Below are 23,904 nucleotides of genomic sequence, written 5' to 3' on the forward strand. Positions count from 1 at the left end.
AGTATTATTGCAATTTCACATGAGGGGTGAGTTAACTTACAGAAGTGAAATGTGTTGCCTCAAATCACAGATAACATGGCAGCATAGAATAAATTTGTAGCTCACTTCTCTCCAGTTTACTGGGATCTTTTCTAATCCTGGTTTACCCAGTTGTTTACTTAATTTTATATGAAGTTACTATCCAACGTCTCTCTGCCTTCTGAACATTCTAAGAACTGTGTCTGTTCCATTGTAATGAATTTAATTTACTATGTATTGGCCCTTTGTGTAATGAGTTTGGATAATGTGAGATTATCTTTATTGATAAAAGACTTGAGGGATTCTCACGTGCACCTTTATTTTAAGTTTAAACATCCTCCTCAGGGTACCTTTTGTGAATCTAATGGAGAATACTGAAAAGTGTGCTCTGTAAAGATTCTATACTGATGATTTCTAAAATATGCATATTGAATGTAACTTCTTTAGGTAAATTACCCATAGATACTTGATGGGGCCCGAATATTCACAGACAGACAGCATTCTGTGAGGGCTGAGTAATTCCTGTGAGGTGAAGAAATAGAAGAGGGCTTCAGAGAGTTCCTGGAAAAATAGAATTTAAAAATCATAGAATGTTTCCACAAAATTTTGAAGCTCCTTCTTATGCTCAATAGATGCATTTACATCAGGAAATTTCTGGACTGACAATTTTTTGTTCAATAAATATTGAAAGACATGTGCTTTCTCCTAGAGGATCTGTACTTTATTGGAATTTAGAAACCACTCTTTTGCACTTTCACGGACTCTGCATTATCGTTGTGCAGTTGGTACATTGGCCAGATCTGCTCTGATCCATCGGCGGCTGTGCTGCTTCTTTGCAGACATCCTCTCTTGGTTTGCACATGTTTGCATTTTCCGATTAATCCATTTTCTCCACAGAGTGTCTTAAATCATGTCCTCTGCCCTTGTAATGCAGATTTGATTCTTGGTAATGCAATGGAAATGATTCCTAATAAACACTTAACTACAAATGGGATATGCATTAAGAGACAGCAGAACCATCCCAGAAGATTTACATGGAATAGAATTTTGCAAATCAGGAATTAGAATGCCTGAAATGAATACCCTTTGACTAGGATAATTTATAAATTGTTCAACGGAACCAAAGACAGCACAAATCGCTCAACATTATGTCAACCAAGTCCTCATGGAAGCTGCACACTAGCCTGTGTGATCAAAGAAATATTAACCATGACAATTCATGTTCAGATGAGAGAATTGTTTCATATCTTAAATTCTGAGCACCCCTGGTTGCAAAGGGCTAAGAATGGCAACAAGAGCCACAAATCCATGTGCATAATGCCCACATGGATTAAGCTTCCTTTAGTAGATTGCTTCCAGCCCTCTCCAGCCAGCCAGCCCAGGCAGGAGCAGTCTCTCTTGCCTGGGTGTGTCCATGATGCAAGTCCCCTTACTGGGGACAGTACAGGAAGTCGCATAGTCATGAGTCAAGCCCTATCACTCTCACTCTGACTGATTTACTTAAAAGCCTTGGACCTATTTTGTCAGCCTTTTCTTTCTTTTGTATGACAGTGTACATGTCCCAATCATGTTCTAGACCAATTTTGTCAGCCCTTTTATTTACTTGATGGCATTGAATTTGGTTTATTTGTTTTTTTCATTTAACAATGTATATGTCCCAATTTCTACTTGTGTTGTCCCACCTGTAACTGTGACATATTGATCTGTTACCAAACATGAATTTGTGACAATTTCCCATATCCCGTACCCTATTTATCTAGTTTTGACTAGGAATACAGGAAGACCATTTTGACCTCATGTATTAGCCTTCCTCATTGGAACATCCATCCATGTCTTTGTGTTGTCTTTGTCTCCTCCAAACTTAATAAATGTTCTCCATAAATTTAAAAAAAAATCCTGTGAGCATCCCATTGATGCATCTTGTCCCTTCCAGGTCTATCTTTTATGTGTCTAAAATGTTATATATGACCTTAAAAAATCATCCTCTGTGTTTGAAATATTTTAGAACATAAAAATGTACTTAAAGAAATAAGAATAGTAGAAGAAATACAACTATTTCTACTCATCTCTCCACTTAATAAACATATATTTAAAGTTTCAAGCCATATACAGACCTTGGGGTGAAACAACATTTTTGCTATAAAAATATTCAATGACCTTAATTCAAATTGACATCAGACCTATTGATTGATTATTACAGTGCGTTGTAGTTAGTGCATTGACAAAGATGAACTCACTCCAGGTGTAAGGAGAAAACGAAAAGGCCATCCTGCTCAGCCTTTGAGAAAGCCATTACATAGGTCAGTGAAGTCTCTCTGTAGGTTGTAACACCAGACCAGTTATCTTACAGTGTGATAAGAATCATGCAAGTGTTATCGTTGTTAGGTGCCTTTGAGTCAGTTCTGACCCATAGCAACCATGTATGCATAACAGAATGAAACACAGCCTGGCCCAGTGCCATCTTCACGATTGATCCTATGCTTGCGCCAATTGTTCCAGCTACTGTGTCAATTCATCTCCTTAAGGCCTTCCTGGTTTTTGTTGCCCACAACTTTACCAAGCATGGCTTCCTTCCCAGGGCTAGTCTCTCCTGACAACATGTCCAAAGTAGGTAAGACAAAGTCTTTGCCATCCTTTCCTCTGAGAAGTACTCTGAACTTCTTCCAAGACACTTGGATTTTTCCTTTTATACAAGAATTAAGAAAAGGAAAAACTTTCCTTTAGGGAAAAAAGAATGGGCTAGGCTCTGATATCAAAGCAAGCATAGCATACTGGTGTGATTGCTGAAATTAAATGTCTTAGCGAATGAAGTTTTCGTTGGAATTGCAGGAAAATGGCATGCTGGAAAAGAAGAGGCCAAGTTGTAATGATGCCTCATTGTATCTAATAAAGCAGCTAGTTCCTAATTTTGTACCTGAAAAAGGCCCAGAGGCATCGACAACCCTGCGCATGGAAGAGGGTAGTGTTCAAATTGGGACCTTGGCATCGACTTGAGAACCGTGAGTTTGGTTTTTGAATAAAAACAGTTAACATTTAGCAAGCGCTGACATGCCAGGCCTTGGATCTGAATTTAGAGAATTTGACTCAAGTGCATCAAATTCAAGTGCACCTGAGGCCTATGGCTTTAACTTTGGTTTATATTTGGGATCTCTGGATAATGTCTGTGTCGTGCATGATGGAAGATGCTCAGGAATAACCATGATGTTTGGAAGTTCACTAAGTTGCCTTTTTATAAGACAAACCGCGATAGTGGTGATGGATTCCTACATTTAGAGAACCATGAGCCAGTTAAACTGAGAATTGTCCATTCAAGAGTGAGTCTTAATTTCGAGTCTGACTTCCCCTTTTCTGATTCCTGGGATTTAAATCGGTGTTATAAATTTGAATGGAAAGCATAATCTTAGTCCTCTCTGAGTGTTACAGAAGGATCCCGGTGGTGTAATGGATAGGCACTTTTTAAAAATCCATTCTGCTAACTGAAAGGTCAGTTGTTCAAACCAGCCAGTAGCTCCACAAGAGAAATACATGAGTTTGTTTCCATAAAAAGTGCAATCATGAAAACCCGATGGGATACTTCTCCTCTGCCCTAGGGAGTTGTTATGAGCTGACATTGATTTCATGGTGATGTTGCTGAGCATGAAATCGATGGCAGCGGTGCTGCTGGAATATCCTCCTTCTGTTAGCATGGCAGTCGCTTCTGAACTTACTGCCGCAGGAAAGTAAGCCCTTGCCTCGACACCAGATCAGCCTGTTCTTTTCTGAGCACCTTATAGTTTTGACTTTATGTATTTGGGGTTTGGGTGGGTGGGGCAGGGGTCTTAGCACCTAAAGGATGATAGTGTTGGCTTTGCAAGATGTTTAGTGGCTAGGTAATTAGCTTCTCCTTATTAATAACCATTTGTATACCTAAGCATATGACATCTAGTAGAGAGGTGTGTGTGTTGTGTATAATCAGCATTACTTATAGAAAAAAATGAGTAAATTTAAATTTCAACTGTAGACACTACATGTTGTTTTCCCCCCCTTCAAGTACACACACACACACTTGTGATTATGGTAATCATTGTCTAACATATAATGTAGCATGGCTAATAGGCATTTTATTTGTTTCCTAAGAATGCCAGAATGAAGTGCTATGAAATGGGCGGTTTATAAAAACAGAGTTCTGGGGGGGCAAGTCCAAAATCAAGGTGTCCGCAGTGTTAGCACAGAGAAACATGGAGATCCTTGGCATTCCTTGAATGGTCGTTGCATGACTCCCATTTCCGTCCTTGTCCTCACATGACGGCCTTCTCTGTGTCTTCTGCTCTTTTACAAAGAGAGCACTCATTAGTTCAATCCACCATGAGACCAGAGAGGCAGTGCTTTGTCGAGAGTAGAGCTCAGAAGACAGGAAGAAATGGGAAAGAAGGACCAATGGAAGAGGGAAGCACAGGGAAGTGGGAATGGTGCTGGTAACACTATGGGGATTGTGATCAGTGCCACAGAGCACAATGTGGTGAACTGTTGAATGGAAAACCACTCACTAAAATAATCATAAAAAGATTTTTAAAAGGAAAAAAATACCACCATTCATGTTGGATTGATACCAACTCTATTCCAGTATGATCCCATGTCACTTGTTTGGTAAAATCGTCAAAGCCACAATTTCCAACAAGCTTTCAAACAGGTAACCAGGGGTTTGGACTTCAGCACATTTTGGGGGGGACAATACTCAAAAAACATCATCTACTAATTACCTGAATATTCATCAACTATTTGTCAGTCTGTATATCAATATAATAATGAATAAAGAAAAATTAATGGATAGAACTTTAGAGGCCTAAATATTGTGGTTATGTTTAGAGTATTCAAGATATAAAAAATAATGAAGTGAGGATGGTGTCTTATCTCCTCTTGTTTCATAAAACAAAACAAACAAACAAACAAACAACAACAACAAACCGCCATTGCTTCTATTTCAACTCATAGTGACTCTATAGGAAAGGTTAGAACTGGTCTTTTGGGTTTCCAAATCTGTAGATTTTTATGAAAGAAGAAAGCCTTGTCTTTCTCCGGTGGAGCTACTGGTGGAACCAAATTGCTGACCTTGGTTACAGCAAAACATACTACCTAATATGCCATCAAGGTTCCTCTGACTCCACAGAGGACAAAGAAAATCAGATGGCTCATCAGTATCGCCCAAGGCGGATTTCTACCAGGCTGGGTCCAGACATGCTCCATCCCACAGCACTGGTTACTTTTTAGCTGGGTTTGATCATTCATTTCAATGGCCAAAAATAGATTCACAGATAACATTCATGAGTATGGTGTTTCTTGAGGAAATTAAAGGTTACAAAAGCTCAGGATAAAATTATTCAGACAGTACAGCCCTTTCTCCGCTATGCCCACCAGCAGGTCTCTTTCTGGTCTTTTATCTCTCAGCCACATGGCTCATTGACCTCTGCTCTGCGGGTGCAATATTACAAATTTCTTCTGGGGCTACCAATATATGCCCAGATGGCATGCCACTTCACCATAAACCTCAGCCCAAAGGCACTCAGCTTTACTGGCTCCTTGGACTGGGACGTCCATCTCTCTGTCTCAGGCTCTGATTTGTTGCTGCTATTCTTCTATTATCACAGCTGTCTCCCGGATCAAGTCTTGGAGTTCAAAAGACATGTTCCACTCCTGGTTCTTCTCTTTTGCTGATAAGATCTCTACTTTGCACTTTGGGATGGTTCGTTTTATACCAGCAGGATGACAATCATACTTAACCTTATTGGCAACCATTCACAACTAAATCCTATCAATCTCTTCCCTTATCTTCTCTTATCCAGACCCAGCATGAACGAGTCATCTGAGGGAATAACTCCTAGAAACCATTAATCCAGTTACTATCACCATAAATTTATATATCCTGGATTTCTTATACAGGAAATACATACAAAAAAAGTGAACCAGACAGTTACCATTATCAAAATGAAACAGAGAAAAACCTCAATCAAAAGAAAGCAGAAAATAAATTTAAAATGGGTCAAAGGAAGATCAAGTGATAAAGTGTTAAATTTAACCCAACTGCATCTACAGTAAGCCCCTGCACGCTGCATGACAGCAAGCCTCCTCGCACCCCTGGTCTACGGTCAGAGGGGATTTACTCGAGCCTTCAACCTTGTGCATGTCCCCATCCTGCCCCACTTCAGAGCCTTTGCTTATGCTAGGCCTTCTGCCAGGAAAAAAAAAAAATCTCTTGTTTTCTCTTCACTAGACTTTTCTACATTCTTCAGATCTTACTTGAAATGCCATTTCCCTCAGAAAAGCATCCAGTTCATGCCTAACAAGACTAGACAGGTCTCTCTGTCTTTTTCCCTAACGTCCTTGCTGTTGCTTTTTGGTTCGCACTCAGAGTGACCCTACAGAATGAAGCATTGCTTGGTCCTGAGCCATCCCCAGACTATTGCTATGTTTGATCTTCGTGTTGCAACCATCATGTCAATCTGTCTTGCTGAGTGTCTAATTATTTTTTGCAGACCCTCTACCAAGCATGATATCCTTCTCCAGGGACCAATCCCTCTTGATAACATGTCCAAAATACATGAAAGAAAGTACATGCTGCTGAGTCTTCTGGCTGTACGTCATCCAAGACATATTTGTTTATTCTTCTGACAGCATCAGGTAATTTCCATATTCTTTGATGACACCATCATTTAACTGCATTAATTCTCCTATAGTCATCCTCCCTAATAGAACTCATTAATTTTCTTTATAGAAATTTTAGGTAATTTAGTAAGGAAAATTATTTAAATGAACAAAACTTTAAATATAAAAAATCACTAGAATTAATGTATATTAATAAATTATTTCCTTACCATAGCATCTGTACTTCACTTTGGTAGTCGGTGCACAATAAATGCGTACAGAGTACTTACTGAGACCCTAATTCTATTTTTTTAATCCTTATTCTTTGAACAGAGTATTGCTTAAGTTGAGCTGTTAAGTCCTAAAATAAACTCCCAGGACAGTGTAAAACACTCTCCAATCGTATCATCTACAGATATGTTGAGAAAGTATCGTATTTGTCATAATGAACATGGATTTCCATCTTGGCTTGCCACAGCTCCCTCCCAACCCCAGGCATGGCCGTCAGCACTCTCTGCTGATTATTCCACAAAGCACCTACAAAGTGGTGCAGTGCTTCTGGAAAACATCTTGTCCAGCTGGCAAATGAAGAAGATGGTGCCCATTAGTTATTTAAAAACAGTCTCTCTGGAGTACACTGAAGAACAAGTAGAAGTGAATTTGATATCTAGAAAGCATGCACTGGCAACAGGACTATTATGCACACGGGCTACAAGAGCCGGAGGTCTATTTGGGGGAGGAATGAGAAGTCCGTTTTGAGATGGAAAATAAGAGGGCAGAGTGGATGTGAACATTCTTCAATGTGGCCTTGAGAGGGACGAAAGCACATGAGAAGAGCAGCCGCTGGTCGCTTCACAATAAGACGGAAACTTCCCTTTGTGCTTTTACCTGGCAGCCTGGTTATTTGCCGGCAGAGGAGAGATCAGGTCTAACTCAAAATTCCTAATTAAACTGGACCTGAGAAGTTGAGTTGGCCATCCCTTCCAAGGAGATGAATAGATTTATAAAAGGTCTCATGTGAGTATAAGTAACAGAACCAAGACTCCCTGGAGACAAGACGGCCTGTGTTAATCTCTTTGTGGTTTGAAAAGCAAGAAGGCAGAAAACAGATTAAGCGTCCTTGTGGCGATCATGTGATGCCTTCCTGATCCCAGCCAGTGGCAGTATTTCCATGGAAACCTCTCCTTGTGCTCTTCACCCCCACTCTGCTCCTTCCATGTGACAAGGTTCTTTGGGGTGTGGAGACAAGTGCTAAGGAAAGGAAACTTGAAAGGAAGAAGCAGAGAGCAGAGCAGGCCCGCGTGACCATACGCGGCAGGGAACCGGCGACCTCCGGCCCCCTGGTGTTGAGCACCCACAGTGACGTTTATGTCAGGACGCTCACTTTCTCTGCCTGGGCCTTCAGATCACGACGTCACCTAGTTTTTCATAGTAACTTAAGATAAGAAAGGGAGAGCTAGGGGACCAGCCTTGATTTCACTCCCCTCAATCGATTACTCTTCGGCTCACAAAGGGATCATTTCCCAAAATGTCCTGCCTTTCAAGGCCACCTGTGGTAAAAAGCCACAGTCCTAGAAACTCACAGGGCAATTCCACCCTGGCCTATTGGGTCATGGTGAGTCAGCGACAACTGGATGGCAGTTTGGACTTTGAGGGTTTGTTCTAAATGCTCATCCGGAACTCCAATGCAGTAAGGAAACATGGTCCCCGCCCTCTGAATAGTTTCCTCTTCCAGAAGTGTATCCTCCCTTCTCATTTGCCTTTTCAATCTATGTCCACCCTCTGTGGGTTTACGCCTGTTGAGCCCTCTCATAAGAGAACACAGACCCCAAGTATTCGGTCCTTTTCCGTGTCCTCAGTTCAAAAAGATGTCCATTCCTTCTAAAAGTCTGAATGATGTCCTATTTATGTGAAAATTAGCATTAATAGTTACATTTTTATTTTTACCCATATATTTCCATTTCTCTCACTTCACACATCTGGAGGGATGTAAGTCATACGTAGATGAATGATTATTCATTTATGGTAATATTTATTCATTCATTTACTACAGTAGGAACTCTAAATAATAAACAAGTGCCTCTGGGTAGTTTGCTCAGCTAAGCAATCCACTCCCACCCTAAAGGTGGGCTGTGAGCCCAGTGGCATCGGAAGAGAAAAGCTGCCCATCGCCCTTTGAAGCGCTTCCAGGCGTCAGTGCGTGGGCTCGCCGTGAGTTGAAGCTGGCTGAATAGCAATTGCGATCGCTATCGTCGGTGCGGTGTTTTACTGTTGTCATTGTGTATTCTTTTAGAACACAGACTGCAGGTCTAACATGGAAAATCAAGGAAATTGCTAACTCTCCAGCATTTATGAGTGAAATAAGGTGCCTACAGAGTTAATCTCTCTCTTTTTCCTGTTTGAATGCCAATTACTAAAATTCCCACAGTAAACTAGACTCCTCACCTACCACAGGCATCTCCTGAGAGCTGGTCATAAAAATGTGTGGGAGAAAAAAGGCACATAAACAAGTGCATCAAAACAATCAACCCAAAAGTATCAAAAAAGAGGTGCTCCTATTAACACTTTCTATAAGATAGAAGAGTGATAATGAGATCAGATAGAAGAAATACTATGTGCCTTGAAAAAATATTTTTCTGCAAAACTGAGTTTGGCAAAGGCCTACTTATGGTCTCTGAAGAAACGTCTCTTAATCTTATTTTCTGCAGCATTTCCTGACCTTTCTTAATCAGAACAGCTCTATTTCTGACACTGATTCTCCTTTGCAAACGTAAATCAAAGTTCGTTCGAGAATCATTCACTGAGTTTACTTGAGCCAGACCTTGTTATTACTGCTATTGGTATTAAGGCTGTCACACAGATTGAAACTATTAATGGTGAATAGTGTTTTTCACTTTTAAAGAGGCCTGTCCCACTGATGGGCTAAATGCCAACTCTGAAGACAAATTAGTCATGAGTGTTTCAGAAGATGAGAGCTTAAGATAAAGAATGTGAGTGTTTGGTGCCGGAGGTGAGAGGGGCGTTACATGGACTGAGCCCAAACATGTGACGGGCAGGGTAGGGGTAGCTGGGGAGAGAAGTCGGTGGCTTCAGTTCAGACAGACCTTGTGAGGACTCAAGTGAGAATGTGCCTGCTCTTTCTGTACTGCTTTTTATGGGGTTTCCACGCCTCTACTGGCCATTTCCCTCGAGCCTGCGTTTCCTCCAGGGACCTGTTGAAGAAGGAATGCTGCCCACCATGGAGCGGGGATGGGAGTCCCTGTGGCCGACTCTCAGGCAGGGGTTCCTGTCAGGACGTCATTATTTCCAGTGCACCACACGGGCCCCAGTTCCCCTTCACTGGGGTGGATGATCGCGAGTCTTGGCCCTCCGTGTTTTATAATAGGACTTGCCACTGCTCTGGCAATTTCATGGGATTCGACTGTGGAAATTGCAGGTTTGGTTTAGTGGGGCCGAGGTGTACAGAGAGGCGCATGCTGGTGAGAAGAAACATCTTTGATTTGAGTGTACCAGAGAAGGACAAATTCCTTGCCTACCTCACATTAGCCAAGCACACCATCAGTGCAGACTATGTTGTCCCCACAGGCAGCTACCGCCAAATGAACAATGGATCGACACCCATGTTCAGGGACATCAACATTTATGATCTCTTTGTCTGGATGCATTATTATGTGTCTAGAGACACACTGCTTGGTGGAACTGAAGTCTGGAGGGACATTGACTTTGCTCATGAAGCGCCAGGCTTCCTGCCTTGGCATAGACTCTTCTTGCTGCTGTGGGAAAAAGAGATCCAGATGCTGACAGGCGACGAGAATTTCACCGTCCCGTACTGGGACTGGCGAGACGCAGACGGCTGTGATGTTTGCACAGATGAGTACATGGGAGGGCGCCATCCAACAAACCCGAAGCTACTCAGCCCAGGATCCTTCTTCTCCTCTTGGCAGGTAAGATGCAGCTGGAGTCAAAGGCTGATTGAGCCATAGACGTACAATGTCAGGAAAGAGAGAGACCTTAGCAATGACCTCCTTGGGAATTTCCTAAAGCTCCTTTCTGCATCCATCCCCCCACCTATCCCCAGCCTAGGGGAGTTCTCAGTGATGAGTTCCTCAAGTAGCTTCTATTTTGCCTCTGATAGCTCACTTTACAATTCTATTTGGATAGATATTGATGTGATCATTTGTCTAGTAGCTGCCTCTTTTACGAGGTCTCTAAGGTCCAACAAGGAAAGAGTGTTCGGCATGTCACTCTACCTCCCAGCACCTAGGATGATGGCTGACAAATGCACATAAGTATTTGTTGCATGGATCATGGAATTTATTGAATGGGTGAATAGTTAAATGACTGAGCCAATAAATAGAATGGGCCAGAGCTTCTGTATTTTTTTAAAGAAAAATCATATCCTATCCCAGTTAAAAATATGAACAGCCGGTCTTATTCCTTACCATTGTTCAGGATCGGCAGTGGAGAGTCTAGGGAAGTCATTGTTGAATATATCTCAATAATGGTTAAAGAGGTTTAGGAAACATATGATTAATTTCTGTCTGATACAGGAGCATCCTTGGGAGGCCCAGGTATGTAAATAATGAATCAGCTAATGTTCAGTGTCTGTTTAATTGATTCTGACTCATGGTACCTGTGTACAGCAGAGTGGAACTGTCTGAAAGAGTTTGTATGGCTCTCATCTTGACTGAAGCAGACTGTCACATTTCACCCCATTAGAGAAAATTCAAACCACTGGCCTTTTGGTGAGCAACCGTGTTTAACCACCAGGGCCCCTTAGTGAGTATATATCAATTCCTGGTATAAGTTCTTTTCTTTGTTAGCAAGTTTAATACTCTTGCATTGCTCCAGTTTAAAGATAGAAATAAGGGATAACGAAATTAGGTAACTTGCACAGGATCACACATCTAGTAAGTGGAAGAGACAAGGTTTGATCTCAGACATCCAGGCTGGATAGCCACTCTATCTACATAACCACACAGGCTGCTGTGACATGTTTAGCCAAGGGATTTAGCGTCTCCTTTCTCATGTTTTCACTGCCACTGGGTTTGTATGTCTTTTTTGGTCTCATTTTTTTTCAATTTGAATACAGAAGATATTAACTTTGATGTAAAATACCTATACACTTTACAGGAACTACTATATTCATATAGAATTCCTAATTCTCTTATGAAATCGCCACTCTAGATTATGGACACAAAGTAACCAAAGGAAAATACCAATTACCATTTTATAAAATATATACTGTAGGTGGAAGGAATGTTTCCCCGTCCCTCTGTGTTCCATGGATTTCTAAGGCAGCACTTGACTAGCAATGATTTATGGATCTAAATGCAATATGGTAATATGGCGAAGAGGCTCTTGCACTATAATCATTATTTCACACTGCCATTTTGAAAGGTGGACCCCTTACCCCAAGCCCTGGAAACTCATTGAAGGTTGCACATCTTTGAGGCGTAGCCTATCAGAAAGTGGTCATTGTCTCATTTCTGATATCACCACTTCCAGCTATTCATAGGTGAAGGCAGCATATTTGGGCAAGGAAGGGTGGAAAATGTGCTGGGAGAAAAAAAATCTTACTCCATAAAACGTCAGGCCTCCTGCTTTAATCCACGAAGGGCAAAGCTCTCTTTTAGCTCTCCCATCCTCTCTTACTGCGCAAAGTACTGCCACGCTTTGAAGTGGGATTTTTCAGTCACCTACAATACTTTGCTTACCTATATAGCTTCACATGACCTAGAAAGGCCGGAGCATTATCTAAATTGCCAAAACATTTAGAAAATCCACACTGAAGCTTCAAAGGTAGATGCTAATTTGCTTTTTTTTGTGGGGGGGGTGATCGTTATTTATTTTTTTTATATTTAAATACATACATATTTTTTCCTTTAAAAAGACCAGATGTGGTGGTGAATATGAATATCTATATACATCAGAATGAAAATTGACTTAGACAGTCTTATTTAGCTTACACATTTGTTTTGCATTCTTTTTTTTTTACATTTTATTAGGGGCTCATACAATTCTTATCATAATCCATACATATACATACATCAATTAAATAAAGCACATCCATACATTCCCCGCCCCAATCATTCTCAAAGCATTTGCTCTCCACTTAAGTCCTTTGCATCAGGTCCTCTTTTTTTTTTCTCCTCCCTCCCCGCTCCCCCCTCCCTCATGTGCCCTTGGTAATTTATACATCGTTATTTTGTCATATCTTGCCCTATCCGGAGTCTCCCTTCCCCCTCTTCTCTGCTGTCCCTCTCCCAGGGAGGAGGTCACATGTGGATCCTTGTAATCAGTTCCCCCTTTCCAACCCACTCACCCTCCACTCTCCCAGCATCGTCCCTCACACCCTTGGTCCTGAAGGTATCATCCACCCTGGATTCCCTATGCCTCCAGCCCTCATATGTGCCAGTGTACAACCTCTGCCCTATCCAGCCCTGCAAGGTAGAATTCGGATCATGGTACTTGGGGGGAGGAAGCATCCAGGATCTGGGGGAAAGCTGTGTTCTTCATAGGTACTACCTCGCACCCTGATTGACCCATCTCCTCTCCTAAACCCCTCTATGAGATCCCCTCATAGAGGGGTTTAGGAGCTAATTTGCTTTTAATGACATGCACTGTATGCTACCTGTTGATACTCAGATTTATATTTATACACATTTTCTAATCATTTATTGCTTATAGAATGACTTATTTAATATCATTAGTTTTACTATATGAGCACATTCTCTTTGCATGCATACACATATACTTGTTCATACATGCCTGCATAGTACTATACAAAATGTGTGTCTCATATTTTCATCAAGAAGCTGCTTATACACATTGTTACCTCTTGTAATGTCATTAGTTTTAAACTAATGTCATTAGTTTTAAAGTAAATTTTCAGTGTTTAGTGGGTACTCCACTGAAATCATTAAAATATTAACTTTAACATGTTTCAATAGTTAAACTCTTGTGAAATATTGGTTTTTAAAATAAAATTAGAATATGGAATAAAAAACAATGACTAAAAGGCAAGAAAACATCAATTTAAACAGCAAAAGGGAAATGAACAAGCAATCATTTATCTGTGGTGTTAAAAGCTGATGGTTAACAGAGTTGGCTGCCAACCCCAACTATGACTGGTTGTTTCTATTTCTTCACAAAATCTCTCTTGTTACCAAGTTATTAAGACTGGAGGCTTACCTGCACTTTACTCAGAGGTTTTAATATTAAAATTTCATAAGAAACTTAGTGGGAGAAAATGGAGAAACAACAACCAAACTCACTGCCATCAAGTTGATGTAGACGCATAACAGACTAGAACTGCCTCTAGGACTTTCTGAGACTGTCACTCTTCCCTGGAGTAGAAACCCCCATCTTTATCTCTAGGATAAGCCACAGCCCTGGAGCTGGAGGAGCCACATGGAGACCCAGGCCAACACTCAGATGCTTCCACCACCACTGCTTCCACAATACTCTCCACCCACTGGCCCGTGGTCTTCCTGCATTCGGCATCATTGCATGGTAGCATGAGTCTAAAGAGGAATTTATGGACTAGTATTGGACATATGGGCTAATACAGGACTTATGAACTTGATCTGGACTGGGCCGGGATGATTTCTTTATGTAAAATTGCTCTTTGATAGAAAGTTCTCTCTTACGCACATATGAGTGTTTCTGGATTTGTTTCTCTGGTCGACTAATACACATGTATTACTCCAGATGTACTTGATATATAGGCAGATATACAATTGAGATACTTTTTGTTCATATTTTCATGAAAATATTGTATTCAGTTCTTACCTAGTCATATCCCATACTCAGGTTGATTAACACTGTTCTCCTTGTGGATTCATTGTACTAAGTACACATTTATAGCACAACATCTATAATTCTTCAGTGCACTTAATGGTTTTCTGGCCTATCTTTGTCTACCACTCGACTGGCTGCCCCAAAGGGAAGACTACGTTGAATTATTTTTTGTACCATGGAAGCTATGGCTATGATATATACATAAAATAGGTTAGACAAATGTATGTTTAATTAAAAAATAAAACTTAAAATTAGAGAAATGCTAACTCTAATAATAACACAAATTTAAAAATCAGTCTGCTTGGCTGGCTCTCTGAGACCTTCCTTATGGCACGGGACCCAGTGCCAAGAGGTAACAATGTGTATAAGCAGCTTCTTGATGGAAATATGAGACACACATTTTGTATAGTACTATGCAGGCATGTATGAACAAGTATGTGTATGCATGCAAAGAGAATGTGCTCATATAGTAGAAAAGACTGAGAAATTACTATAACTGAGAGTCCTGTTCATTTACTTAAATTAGAATATTTGATTGGTGTCTCCACTAAGTAATTGGAGGTGCAAACTTCCATTTTATGATAGAAGTTGAGCACAAACCTAGGACCCTTACCAGCAGTTAAATAATAAATAATAGTCATCATGAAACACTACACACCTGGTAGAGTTTTCCATTAAATAAAATAATATGCAAGTATAAAAAGTCAGGTGATTAATGTTTGTGTATTTTAGAATTCTTAGATTTTAAATGTGTATATATTTTTGCATGTTTATTATTTTCTTTATTTAGTGCCAGAGTTTTTAAAGTGGCGCTATATTTTAATTAATGTAAATACCTTGATATTGTTTTGGAAGTTACTAATCAAATGTAAGTGCCAGCACAATTATATCTAAAGTTATACTATGAGTACATAAGCTAGCTATATATATATATATATATATATATATATATATATATATATATATATATATATATATATATATAATTATCACATAGCTGTAACAAGGGATTAGAATAAAGAGAGAACAAATATTCCTAAATGGTAGACATGAAGGAACATGGCCAGGAAATTCACTCATCAGGTGAAAGCACATCATATGGAAGCAAACAGTCGGAAGAAAATAAAACGTCACATTTCAGCAGAGATCATGGGTTTTGAGTAACCATAGCAACAGCTCAGTGAATAACAGCTATTTTATGAAAGAAAAGAAAAAAGAGATTCTGTGGAATGTCAAATGGCTTACTTTTTCTTCCTTTCATTTTTTTTTCTTCAAATAAAGCCCTAATGCGATAATAGAAACTTTGCTACTGGTTTCTAATCATTGGTAGTTTGTTGCTATTTCTTTAAATGTGAGACAATACAATGTAGATTCCCCCAGTTCATTAGTGCCTCTGGTTCCTTCCATCTCCCTCCTTTCCTCTGACTTGTCATCGAAAACGCAGAAAGTCTTGGGTAGAAGATCTAGATGAAAGTTCTATCTCTGCGAATTTCCAGGGAATATTGGACAAGAGATTTAGAATCTCTGACACTCAGTTTTCTCACCAGAAAACAACAACAAAACATAATTGGTTCATATATATGTTTGTTTCCTATAATGCTGCTGCTGCTGTTGTTTGTTGGTGTGGTTCGGTGCTGCTGTCCAGTCAGTCCCAATGCACAGTGGCACTGAGTACAACAGAAGGAAAACCTGCCCCAGTCCTGCCCCCTCCTCACAATTGTCCTATTTGTGCCCATTGGTGCAGCCACGGTCTCAATTCATCTTGTCAAAGATCTTCCTCTTTTTGGCTTTCCCTCTATTTTATCGAGCATGACGTCCTTTTCCAAGGACTGACCTGTTCTGCCAATATGTCCAAAGTATCGGAGAGAAGTTTGGCCATCCTTACATAAAAGGAGTATTCTGGCTGCCCTTCTTCTAAGACAAATTTGGGTTTATTTTTTTTTTCCTTTGGGCATTCCATGGTATTTTCAATATGCTTCACCAATGCCACATTTCAAATGTCTTGATAAAGAAGTTTAGTCTTCCTTACTCAATGTTCAATTTTGACATGCATAGAAGGCAAGCTAATACCATGGCTTGGTCTAGAGCACCACAGTCCTCAAAGTCACCTCCTTGCCTTTCGATACTTTAGAGAGGTCTTCTGCAGCTGATTTACCCAATGCAATGTGTTGTTGGATCTCTTGACTGGTCCTTCCATGAGCATCAATTTAAACAAGACAAAATTCTTCACAATTTCAATATTTTCTTCATTTATCATGATGCTACCTGCTAGTCCAGTTGTGAGGATTTTGGTCTTTTTTCAACTGAGTTATAATCCATACCGAAAGCTGCAAGCCCTTGATCTTTGTCAGCAAGTGCTTCAAGTCCTCCTCACTTTCAGCAAGTAGGGTTGTGTCATCTGCAGACCACAGTCTGTTAATAAGCCTTCCTCCAAACCTGATACCATATTCTTCCTCATATAATCCAGTTTCTCTGATGATTTTCTCAGCACACAGATTGAATAGCTATGGTGAGAGGATACATCCCTGACTCACACCTTTTCTGATTTTAAGCCATGGAATACACCCTTGCTCTGTTCGCTCCACTGTCTCCTGATCCACGTCTAAGTTTCCTATGAGCACAAGGAAATGGTCTGGAATTCCCGTTCTTCTCAAGGTGATTCATAGTTTGTTATCATTTACACAATTTAAGGCCTTGTCATAGTCAAAAAAACACAAGTAAGCATCTCTCTCGTATTCTCTGCTTTGAGGTGACATCAACAATGATGGCCCATACCCTTTTGTAAAAATGTGTGAAGCTCTGACAGCTCCTTCTCAATGCCAAGCTGCAACCATTGTGGAAAAAACTTCAGCAAAATTTTACTTGCATGTGGTATTAATGGCTATATGCAATAAATTGAGCACTTGGGGCCCACTTTTCTTTAGAATGGTTACAAAAAGAAATTTCTTCCAATCACATGGTCAAGTAGCTGTCTTCTTGGGCCATGTTTTTCTTGGGGCATGTTTTTCCTTTTTGATTTTCTAACTATAATGATGGAAGAATTAAATGGAATGGAAATCAGAATTATTAATAGAAATAACAATGTTTTAAATCACTTACTTAGCACCAGACTTAAGGAAACTTAATAACAAAAAGACAAGCAGCCAAATTGAAACAACAAAATGGACAGAAGATATGGACAGACATTTTACCAAAGAGGCTATTCAAACAGACAAAAAAGCACTTGAAAAGATGCACCAAATCATTAGCCTTTAGGATGCTGTAACTCAAAACTACAAGTTACCACAAGAAAGAAAGAAAGAAGGAAAGAAAGAAAGAAAGAAAGAAAGAAAGAAAACACTCCACCAGACTACCTTTGTTACACACAACTCTGTGTTCTGCAGAGTTTCCCCGTCTATAATTTTTCTGGATGTATACAATCAGGCCTTTCTTCCACTTTGCCACTGAGTGGCTTCAAATTGCCAACTTTAATTTACAGTGGATAAGGGCCATTTATCTGCATTAATAATGGACTCCAATGAGATGTAATGTCATTCTTATTGGATTGTAAATTTTTAATAAAGGAAAACACAAAGTGTAAAATGATATGGAAAAATCTGAGACTGTATCCCGTGCTACTGGGAATTTAAAGTGGTATAGCCATGATGGAATCAAATTTGCAGTTCCTCAAAGAGATGAACATGGAAGTGCCATGTGATCCAGAAATCCCAGTCGTAGAGAGTTCCAGAGGCGTGAGGAGCAGGAGCATGAACAGAAACACCGCACACCTAAGTTAACTGCGGCCAGAAAACACCACACACCAAAGTTAACTGCGGCACTTTCCACAATAGCCCAAAGGTGAAAACAACCAAAATGCATGTCAGTAGAGGAATGGATTAACAAAATATGGTATATAAAAATAGAGAGAACAACATAGCTGGCCCTACGATGAGAAATGATGCCAATCAGTGACTAAGGGCGATACAGGGGACAGCACCGGAGACACTGTGGGAATTGCACCTGACCTGATCCCACCACACCGAGGAAAATCACTGGGGGAGTGCAGCGGAACAGCAAGGGAATGGAGTGGCAAGGTCCCCAGGGAATGCTGAAAGTGGACTTTGGGGCCAGGGTGTGGTGCCCCAACAGACTGGACTGGAAAATGCTCCTAAGGGCCAGCAAACGATCCCTGAACTAACTACAAGCTTTTCTCTTGTGAAGTGTTTTGTTTTGTTCTTTGTCAGTGGTTTGTTTTTGTTGTTTGGTTGTCTGGTTGTATACTGTTGCTTTGTTTTACTCTGTCTTGTTTTCGTGCATGTTAGTGTCACAACAGGTCTATCTGAATAGGACAGGCTGGATGAACTATCTGGAGGAAAAACAATGGGACCAATAGTTCTGAGGGGACTTGGGGTGGGGGTGGGGTAAGGAAGTGGTGTTAACAAACACAGGGACAAGGGAACAACATGGGACCCAAAATGGTAGAGAGGGGGGAGTGGCAGGCCTGGTGGGAAATGATCAAGGGAAAGGTTGCTTAGAGAAGAGGTATACTCTAGCCCAGGTGGTGATGAAGCATGGTAGTAGGGCAGGAGGAAAGTCAAGGGAGATGGAGGAAAGAGCTAGGAGTCAAAGGGCATTTATGGAGGTCTAGACAAAGACATGTACATGTAAATATATATATATAGGAGGATGGGGAAATAGATCTATGTGTCTATTTTTATAGGTTAAGTATTAAGGTGGCGGAAGGACCTTGGGCTTCTACTCAAACACTCCCTCAATGCATGAATACTTTCTTTTATTAAATTGGAACTCTATGATGCTCACTCTCCCGACACAACTGCTGGAGCCAAAGTGGGTGAACAAGTAAATGTGATGAAGAACGCTGATGGTGCCCGGCTATCAAAAGAGATAGTGCCTGGGGTCTTAAAGGCTTGAAGATAAACAAGCGGCCATCTAGCTCAGAAGCAACAAAGTCCAAATGGAAGAACACACCAGCCTGTGTGATCGAGTGGTCCCCAAAGGATCAGTTATCAGGCATCAAAGAACAAAAAATCATATCATTGACTGTACACCTCCATGATAGGATCGCTGAAGACAAATGGGTACATAAGCAAATGTGTTGAAGAAAGCTGATGCTGCCCGGCTATCAAAAGAGAGAGTGTCTGGAGTCTTAAAGGCTTGAAGGTGAACAAGCGGCCATCTAGCTCAGAAGCAAAAAAGCCCACATGGAAGAAGCACACCGGCCAGTGCGATCACGAGGTGCCAAAGGGACCAGGTATAAGGCATCATGCAAAAAAAAAGATATATGTGTGTATGTGTATATGTATATATGTGTGTATGTATGTATATATATATGTGGATATACATGTATGTGTGTGTATATATATATATATATATATATATATATATATATATATATATACCATATTGAATGAAGGGGGAAGTGCAGAGTGGAGACCCAAGGCCCAAGTGTCAGCCAATGGAGATCCCCTCATAGAGGGGTTTAGGAGAGGAGATGGGTTAATTAGGGTGCGAGGTAGTACCGATGAAGAACATAGCTTGCCCCCAGATCCTGGATGCGTCCTCCCCCCAACTACCATGATCCAAATTCTACCTTGCAGGGCTGGATAGGGCAGAGGTTGTACACTGGTACATATGAGGGCTGGAGGCACAGGGAATCCAGGGTGGATGATACCTTCAGGACCAAGGGTGTGAGGGACGATGCTGGGAGAGTGGAGGGTGAGTGGGTTGGAAAGGGGGAACTGATTATAAGGATCCACATGTGACCTCCTCCCTGGGAGAGGGATGGCAGAGAAGAGGGGGAAGGGAGACTCAGGATAGAGCAAGATATGACAAAATAACGATGTATAAATTACCAAGGGCACATGAGGGAGTGAGGGAGTTGGGAGGGAGGGAAAACAAAAAAGAGGACCTGATGCAAAGGGCTTAAGTGGAGAGCAAATGCTTTGAGAATGATTGTGGCGGGGAATGTATGGATGTGCTTTACACAATTGATGTATGTATATGTATGGATGGTGATAAGAGTTTATGAGTCACTAATAAAATGTAAAAAAAGAAAATGATTAGGGCAAAGAATGTACAGATGTGCTTTATACAATTGATGTATGTACATGTATGGACTGTGATAAGAGTTGTATGAGCCCCTAATAAATTGTTTTAAAAAATAATGGAATATGCTTGATAAATGAATGTATGGATTATTATAAGAGTTGTAATCGTCCCCATAAAATGATCTTAAAAATAAATACTAAACAAATAAAAATAATGGAATACTACTCAGCCACTAAGAAAAATTAAATTATTATATAAAGGGAACTTAAAGACACCAGGCTGAGCGAAATAAGTCAGTCACAAAGGAATAAACACTGTAGAATCTCACTCATGAAATAACCGAATCTATAAATATCAAGGACACTAGATTTTTACCAGAGACGGGCAGAAAAGAGAAGGAAAGTTTTTGCAGGAGACAACGAGGTCATGATGATAGTTTTAGAAGAATTAGGAAAAGGGTAGCAAAGCTGGTTGCACAACTTGTAGAGTGTAATCAACTCAATTATATGTATGGAAATTATATGTGTGTGTGTGTATAGATAGCCACAATAATAAGATAAGGCTCTTGGCAAGTTAGTTATCCCGAGATCCTTCTGCTCCTAAAATTGGAATAGTAAATCTCAAAGGACTATGATGAAAGTATTCAATTAAATTAAATATATTAAATATATTAATATATATATTAATATATTTAATTAGTAACTAACATTTTCCATTTTCTTAATTCCATGTTTAATTATTATATTTATAAAAATACGTATAATGCTTTTACAAAGTAATGACTCTGCTACTAATATCACGGCGCCAGAGTTAACGTGATTTGATGAACTGCCCGGAGATTTTACATCAAATGCTATTCGTAAAGGGTATGAGCTGTGTGGAGCTATTCTGGCTGCTTGACGACCGCCTGTGTTGCAGAGGAGAATGGCACCGTTGGGCTTCCTTGGCTGTATGCTTAGGAGAACTCTATTGCAAGGCTTTACTTCGATGGCTCCTGTGAGTGGGTCTGAACCCTCAATTTTTAAGTTAGTAGTTGACCACAGACTATCTGTGCCATGTAAACACCTTAACATGAGTAATAATTATCATTAAATACTACTGTCTACCTCACACTGTATACGCCATACTTTTCATATGTTAAGTTGGGGATGGTCTGGTTTCTTAGAAAAGTTGCTCTCATCCTCATGTACAGATGTAAAATGTGGGCTACTTAGAGTTTCCGTAGCTTATTCAAAATCACATAGGAAGAAGTTTCAGAAATTTGTGGGAAAACAGAATTACAAGCGAATGGAATTTTCCTTCAACTCTTTGAAGCACTTCGAAGTTAGAGTCAGTCTTAGATCTCAGGAATTTCTGACTGAAAACCCTATGCTCATAACCACAGTGATCATTCCTCTTCCACACAGCATAGAAAACCAATGATTCTGGTTTCGGCTTTTAAATTACTCCTGGAACCGGGTAGATTTTCTTCTTATAACTCCTACCTTCAGCCATCTGACAGTCACTTGGAAGTTGACATTTCAGCAAAAATAATGCCCCCCAAACCTTTCTGGTTTAATTCAGACTGCTGCAGGAGTCTTTTAGGCAGCAGGATCTTTTGAAAATATTCTGAGATAGAAGGAAAATTATTCTGTCTATGTGCCCATGATAGTGTCTAGTTAATTGGTGTTAGAAGGAATTCAATACATCGCATTCAATGTCAAAGCAAAAGTTAGTTTAGTTTTATTCAACTATTCTGTGTACACTTACAGCGAGTAATAAATGCAGTAGAGAGAGCTTTAGAATCAGGAGTCCATGTTTTAACTTTTGACTCTAACTCTAAAAAATATACATCCTTGGAATAGTCACGTACCATTCTAATTATAAATTGCCTCATAACTAACATAAGTTGGGAATGTCATGAGATATGAGAGAAATGAAAAACTGAAAAAAATATTTTGCAATACAGTAGAGATATATAATTTAATATTGTAGGTATGTCCATTGAGATACAGTCCGTTTAAATGACTTGCCCATTGCCACATGGCCAGGAAGTAACTAAGCCACAATTAGAGCCCAGGTCTATTTGAATCTAGAAGCCAATGCTTTTCCATCATTAAATGCTTCAATAGTTAAAACAAAGTAGCAGCCATATTTAGGGTGCATGGTGTATTAGGCTTTGTTCTCCAGAGAAGCAAAAATTCGTGATATATATTAAGTGATCTAAGTATATCTGTTATATGATGTATGATATATATATAATAATTTCTATCATATGTGTGTGCTATATATATTTTCTATCAAGGAACTGGCTGAGTTGTAGAAACTGGTAAGTTCAGTCTAGTTCAAGTCTGTGGGTATGATGTTAAACTGAAGGCTTTTCCTGTCTTTCATGGCTGCTGGGGCTGATGAACCAGGAAGCAGGACGACAAAGCAGGAGGACCATGGCTAGTAGATAAGTCCACAATCATAGATCAGATGATAAATTTGAATGGTCCCCCCCAGAGTTGGCAGGCAATATGGCAGATGCAGGATCCAGACCAGCAAGGAGAAACTTTCCCACAGAATCATCTTAAATAGGAGTGGGCCACACCCTCCTATTTAAACCACACCCTCCAGGAAAAGCTGTGGCATGATTAAGTGGGTGGCATTCCACCCTAATCTTCCCACAACTGCTTGGCTGCTCACAAAGAAAGCCCATCATGTAGCTGATTAGATTAGATTAGATTACATTAGATTAGATTAGATTATTGTATCATGGATGGGCCTCAACTGATCCTGGCCTGTTTCATTTTTTCCTTCTACTTGATTATTTACTTTGCTTTAATATTGAATTTGCTCTAGCAATATGTTGCTATAGATCCAAGCTCACTAGGACAAAGCATGTGTAAGATCATTTTGAAAATTCTCAGATGTGATGAAAACAAGTTGACCACAAAGCCTGTACACTTTTAAATGACCACTCTATGTATTTTGCTTACTGTCCCCACAATTCTTCATCCTGACATAGGCGACTGATCCTGCTAGCTTTTGGTGCTACTCTTTTATACTATGGCTCAATTGTTTCATCATGGAATTAAAGATCAGATCCTCTAAGTCCACGATGTGGTTGTGTAAAATTCAATATGAAAAACAAAATGTACCCAGTGACACAATTTTCATGAGCTTGGATCAAGTATGAATTCACTAAAGGTTTAAGAAAAATGACACATTTTTGGAAGTATAGTCCATGGCAGAAATTGATACAAACCAACCACAGAACAAATACAAATTCATTTTAACACATTTCCAATGGAAGGTTTACTGGTTCGTTTGTTAACAAATTGACAACAAAATTGTATTATTAAATTAATGAAATTTTGTCATCCATCTCATAAATATTTATTGAAACGTATAGTCCTAGCTAGTCTTCTAGTTCTGAGAGTAAAGAAATCAACA

At 39.9% G+C, this 23,904-nt stretch overlaps 1 protein-coding gene across 1 annotated transcript in view; it reads left to right on the forward strand.

The window, feature by feature from the left end:
• Positions 1-9,755: 9,755 nt before the first annotated feature.
• Positions 9,756-23,904, forward strand: part of TYR (tyrosinase) — a 116,107-nt gene continuing 101,958 nt past the window's right edge. The window contains exon 1 of the mRNA XM_075548702.1: positions 9,756-10,580. Within this exon, the coding sequence (XP_075404817.1) occupies positions 9,762-10,580 (819 nt within the window). The 5' untranslated portion in view covers positions 9,756-9,761. The remainder of the gene's footprint in view (positions 10,581-23,904) is intronic.

This window comes from Tenrec ecaudatus, chromosome 4 (genome assembly GCF_050624435.1).
Source record: "Tenrec ecaudatus isolate mTenEca1 chromosome 4, mTenEca1.hap1, whole genome shotgun sequence".
In the NCBI taxonomy this organism is placed as follows: Eukaryota; Metazoa; Chordata; class Mammalia; order Afrosoricida; family Tenrecidae; genus Tenrec; species Tenrec ecaudatus.